Here is a 6,000-nt window from a genome sequence, read left to right on the forward strand (position 1 = left end):
TTGTTACCATAACTTTGTTTTTCTTGCATGCCGCCGCAATTAACGAAGAATCCAAAAATGCAAACATTCGTGATGAATTTAAGTGATCGGGGTCCACGTCTAACAACAGCAAAACTATATTAAAACTGTCACACAACTTGTGCAGTATGATCCAAGTCTCATTTATCATTTGTCTGCTGCTTCCTAAACACACAATTTTCATAAAAACCTTACAATTAACTAGGAAAAAAAATGAAACAATAAAGTATTGCAATATTGTATCAATACACGGATGCCACGCATAATTTTTTTATTACATAAATTATTACAAAAATTACTGTAATAATAAAATCTATTGCTTTTCAAGCTGCTAGACACATATTGCCGCTGTCAAATTTATTAAAGTAAGACAAAAGCACAGATTTTTTTTTTTTTTTATTAAAACAAAGTTTTCTTTTGGTGAAGCTGTGTGAGTTTGTTAACAGATGTTTGTATATAGTTTTGCAGTTGTTAAACATAGACCATGTATAGTGACTTGTTCTTAACAAAAACAACAAAACGAACCTAAGCCACTGAGGGGCTGCTGCTACCTGCTGAGACTGATAATTGACGCGTCCGTCGTCTTCCGGGTCCAATGAATCCAACACTTCTTGTAATCATCCACATTTATTTATAAACGCTCTTGACACAATGCGCCGATAATTGAACTGCACATACAAACAAAAGGGCTCACATATTTGCCACAACGCATAAATAAAGTCGACGACCACGATCCGACGTGACGTGACGTGACGTGACGGTCAAAAAACTGTTTGCTCTCTCATTCAGCAGCACACCTGCTGAGTAATTACGTCTTGCTCTATTTAATCATTCCTGCCCACACAGTGCAGAGCGCCACCTACTGTGGCTTCCAGACAAACAAAAAAAAAATAAACACAAATACACATAACCCAAAAAATGGCTCTAACACCATGATTACTTCAATTCATCAAGAATTTTCCCCGTTTTTGGATTCTTCATTCGGCGTGGAGGCATGCCAGAAAAACGTTTTCTTCACAGATATACCGTAACACGTGGGAGGGTAATTATATATTATTATACATTTGGTCGTTTTGGGGGTGAAACATTCCTTTAAGGTGTGAACACCAGAGCTGTTTGTCTTCTTTGGACCGAACCAGACTGGAAAAGTTGACTTTGTTGTATTTTTAGTGTTTGGTTTGTTTATGTTCACACTTCACAGAGAAAAATGAAGCACGGGGACACAAACAAAAGCCACGTGTTGCTTTTGGTGACCCGTCATCCCACCAGGTGAAAGATTTGATTCCAGCTGCTCTGACTGCAGCTAACTATGATGGATTTGTATATACTGTGCGACGTAATTGACCTTCTCTGCTTAAAGAAAAGAAGTTTGAGCTGCAGTCGAGATTTAATTAACTGTACAACGCCTTCCAAGCATGAGGAACTTCTGGCATTTTGAGGTTGTTTCCTCTATTTGCAGATGGATTGCGATCTGTCTCTGAACTACTGCTCTCTTGGAAATAGACACATCCTGCCTCAGTGTGCTACTGGAAACACTGACACTCCAGAGAGGTTTCACATCTTCAAGCCATATTTACAAACGAGAGCTTTGGAGATAGTTTTAATTAATATAATTTCCAAGTTTGACATTTACAGAGCTTTGAACGCTTCCTCGTGGCAGAAATTGAATGTTTGCAGCGAGCAAAGGCCCCATTCAAAATTATTTCTGTCTGAAATACATTTCTGTATCCTCCAGATATCTTCAGAGTCTAAAATCACAAATGAATAAGGGGCAAATCTGGGCTTCTAATGACCTGTCATAAGGCTGCAACTAAGAAGTCTTCATTATCAGTTAATCTGACACCTTTTTCAATTAATCAAGCCGTCGTGTTTTCTGACATGTCCGAAAATAGAGACCAATGGCAATTTTCTCTGGAGACTTTTTGTCTTAAGTAAGATTACAACTAATGGTTATTGTCATTAGCAATTATTTTATTGATGTATCAATTGTTGGTCTTGAAAAAACATCAGAAGCTAGTGAAAATGCCCATCAGTTTCCCAGAGTCCAAGCTGACTGAAATACATAAATACGTTAGTTTTGCTTCATACATTCGTTTCTGAAGTGACAGTAGATGTGTCACTTCGGCGAGACGTTCGTGATGACCAAATATTGGCAGAAAAAGCGCTTGCTTTTTTTTACAGAGACATTACTGCATTTCCTGATAAAATTGTGCCCATAAAACCAGGCATTATGAGACAAAACAGAATCTTTTCCTAAACACCACTTCAGTTAACCAGTGTTTTTTAAACTCATCCCAGCAAAGTTGAAACTTGATTTTGACAACTTCACAATATGCAAATGTCACATATTCATGTTTTGTTGAAACATACAGTGCCAAAAAAAGTTTCAGGTAATTGGGTTGAGCTGTAGCAACAAGTCAACTGACAGAAAGATTATTGTAAACTATATGGATAATCAGCTTATCTTGTGAATCATTTTTCAGAAGAAATCCCACATTTGATGGTTCCAACCCCTTCAGTGTGAAAATGTACTGCTTCTACTCAACTTACATTATAATAAACGTCATATTTTGGGACTTTCGAATGTCAGCTGGACAAAATTAGACATTTAAGGATGTCAACTTGGACACAGGGAAACTGGGACAGGAATTTTTCACTATTTTCCGATGATTTTTATACGTTTCACAATTAAGCGGTTAATTTAGGCAATAATCAATAAATATTATTGTTGAATGCAGCCCTAATAAATACGGAATTGAAGCAAATCCTTACATCTTAGGGGCTGAAACCAGAGAATGAAGGCCATTTTTGCTTGAAAAATGATTCAAATAATAAATCGATGAAACTACCTGCTGGTTTTGCAGCTATTCTGATAACGGGAACAACTAATATCACTCAAGTATTTGGTCACTGAGTTCTCACATGACCAAATAACTAATAAAAAACACCCTTGATATAAGATGTGAAAAAGCAGTAAATGCAACAGTTGGGATTTTTTTCTAAAGAAAAACAAATATCTGTCCAAATACTCTGTTGCTTTAGTCAGAATAACTTATTCTAACTATCATACTCACCCCTTGTTCCTTGGCCGCCATGACTATCTTGTACAGAAAATCCTCCTCCACAAAAGGCCGCACGGCATCATGGATGATGACCACCTTCGGCCGCCCCTCCTCCCCCTCGCCCAGAGCCAGGACTCCGTTACATATCGACCGGTGACGAGTCGAGCCGCCTGGCACCGCTCGAACCTTCCCGTGCTGGAAGCGCTGGGCGATGTCCATCATCAGGTCCATGCTTTCTTTGGCAACGACGACCACGATGCTCTGGATCCACGACACCCTGCGAGAAACACGTCTGTTTAGTCAGGTGAGAAATCAGAAAGACCAGGGAGGACAGGCAGAACATAACGCCGTCCTGAAGCTTCTCACAGTTAGGAATCAGGGCTGCCACTAATCTAGTGATTATTTTTTTCTTGTTTAATCTGGTTTATGTAAAAAAAGGGTATGAAAGGCTGAGATGTGAGAAACCAGAGGAGACACTGGCAGAGACACCGGCAGAGGCACCGGCGGAGAATGAGAGCAGAGCGGACATTCGGAGACACAAAAGTGGTATCATTCTTTGACTGTAACTAACAGCAAGAAAGCGATGGACACATATCCCAAAATACTGAATTATTCTTTTAATAAATGACTTAAATTATTAAAAAAATATATCAAAACTGTTGTTGAATAATTAATAATTGACTTATCTATTATGCATTCAGAAATAACTTGTTTTTTTGTTTTTTTTATGCAATGCAGACAGGAATTGTATTGACATGATGTACTGACATGTACTGACATGATGATACATTTGCCCAAAGTTCAAGAACTTGGATCCTACTTGTAAGTGACAAGACTTGAATTCTGGATCTGAACCGGTGACCTACAATCTGCCCGTTATTGACGGGGGCCACACAGGCCGCATGTCCATCCTGCTCTCTCGGCCCAGGATGTTGCCGCATTCATTTCCTGACAATACATAAACACTGACAACAAGCTAAGAGGACACAAATCAGATAATAAACACCGGTTGTTATTGTATTGTTGTAATGAGGGTCAGGCAGTCATCCCCGCACAGTGTAAACATCCACCTTCTCTTCATCGTTATGAAGCCTACAATCTGTCATTACTATCACTGTCTGTGGGAGAAAAGCTTTGTCAATGCCAAAATGTGATTTTAAAAAAGCACCTGCATTCAAAAGTGCATTCTTTCACTCAAAAAAAAAGCTAGGAAAATGTCCAATAAACTATATTCATAGTTATATTAAAAGTATTTTACAGAATTATTATAATTCTTAAGATTTGTGTTTAGGTCTTTTTTTTCCTTGTATTTTTTGCAGATTTCTTGCTAACCTCTGGATCATTTCTTTTTTTTACTACTCATTGCCTTCTTCCCACATTTTTGAATTAAATAAAGCCAATTTGTCCAGGTCTCAAAGGGTTAAATACGTTATTTGATTGTATTTCCATCTTTGTTGAGCAAGTTTTGTCTTAAAGTAAGTAAAAGCCAATTTTATATAGGTGCCTGTTCCAGATATGAGCCTGGTTAGTCTCGTGATTTAAATCTTTCAAACCAGAGCAAATTTGCTTAATTTCTTTCAAAAACATGAGAAGAACGCAATGACCATGTAAACAACAAATAACCCAAACATTGCCAAGAAAACAGTACAAAGTTATATGAAAATGGCCTGAAATTAAAAGGGAGAAAAGATATAGTGAAAGAGCATAAACAAACAATGACCTGGAAAAAAGAACTAAAATAAAATAATAAATTATTATTATTTTTTCTTTTTGCAATCTAGCTTTAAATATATAATTTTAACAATTGTCTTTTTTAAAAAAAAATATTTGTCTCTTTTATTTTATTAGTTTCTAATGATTCTCTCTCCTTTTTTAAGCTTTCTTTTGGGTCATTTTCTTGACACCTTCTTTTTTTTGCAATTTGCAATACATTTCATGCAACGTTGCTGACTGACTTTTGTTCCCATGATTTTTTAAATAAATCAAACAAAATTTCTCACATTTCAAAGGTTTAAATACTTGCACAAGAAAACTGTTATCAACCAAGGTGTCAAGGCAAATAATAGCCCCAGCTATTCACTGAAGCTTTAGGATAGTTGTAATATGTGATTAAAGACAAATTAGCTATTAATTCTTACTGAAAAAAATGTCTGAAATGTGGAGAGATTCCCAAAATAAAAAAATACTCAAGTATATGTACTGGAGCAGCCTGCACAGACACAAACTGACCGTTAGAGGAAGTAAAGTCCTGCCTGTTTACCTCTGCAGCTGTCACTAACGTTACACCTGTGTACCTGGATTTGTTTACAAACGGGGATTATAACATTTTATTCCCATTTTATTTTATTCTTCTCCTACCTCTCGAAAGCCTGGATAGTGTAGCTTATGAGCGGACGACCCAGAAACGAGCAGAACTGTTTGGGTGTCTGTAGTCCGGTTCTCTCTCCCGTGCCGCCGGCAGGAAGAACCACAGACACCGGGAAGTCCACGCTGCGTCCCGCCGGCTGGTGGTCGCTCTTCCCGGCCTCGCGGGTTAGGAAAATCCCGGGATGAGCAGGCCTGTCCGGGTCACGGTTGTCGCTCTGCATGTTGATGCGGTTAACCTCCATCAACCGGGTGAAAGGTCACCGCAGGTCATTTCCAAAAATGTCAATTCTCAGATGATGGGCGTGGAGGAGGAAAACGTGGACGGAAATTTGGGAAAACAGCTCCGTTAAGCTAAAACCGTTAAATAGAGTGCTTCCGGTAAAAGGCTTTCAAAATAAAACCTCTAATATAATTTTTATTTTATTTTATTTTATTTTATTTTATTTATTTTATTGTTTTATATACCATTCAGCATATTAAACAAATTCACAGTGTAGTTGTTGGGGTGGGGTGGGGGATGTATTGATGCACATTTCTTAAAAAGTTAGAACAG

At 37.8% G+C, this 6,000-nt stretch overlaps 1 protein-coding gene across 1 annotated transcript in view; it reads right to left on the reverse strand.

Moving 5' to 3' along the window:
* crppa (CDP-L-ribitol pyrophosphorylase A) overlaps positions 1-5,780 on the reverse strand; it is a 54,996-nt gene extending 49,216 nt beyond the window's left edge. Inside the window, exons 1-2 of the mRNA XM_042490192.1 lie at positions 5,439-5,780; positions 3,093-3,357 (exon numbers count right to left, since the gene is read on the reverse strand). Coding sequence (XP_042346126.1) covers positions 3,093-3,357; positions 5,439-5,689 — 516 coding nt within the window. The 5' untranslated portion in view covers positions 5,690-5,780. The remainder of the gene's footprint in view (positions 1-3,092; positions 3,358-5,438) is intronic.
* Positions 5,781-6,000: the final 220 nt, after the last annotated feature.

The sequence above is a fragment of the Plectropomus leopardus genome, chromosome 7 (assembly GCF_008729295.1).
Source record: "Plectropomus leopardus isolate mb chromosome 7, YSFRI_Pleo_2.0, whole genome shotgun sequence".
Classification (NCBI taxonomy): domain Eukaryota; kingdom Metazoa; phylum Chordata; class Actinopteri; order Perciformes; family Serranidae; genus Plectropomus; species Plectropomus leopardus.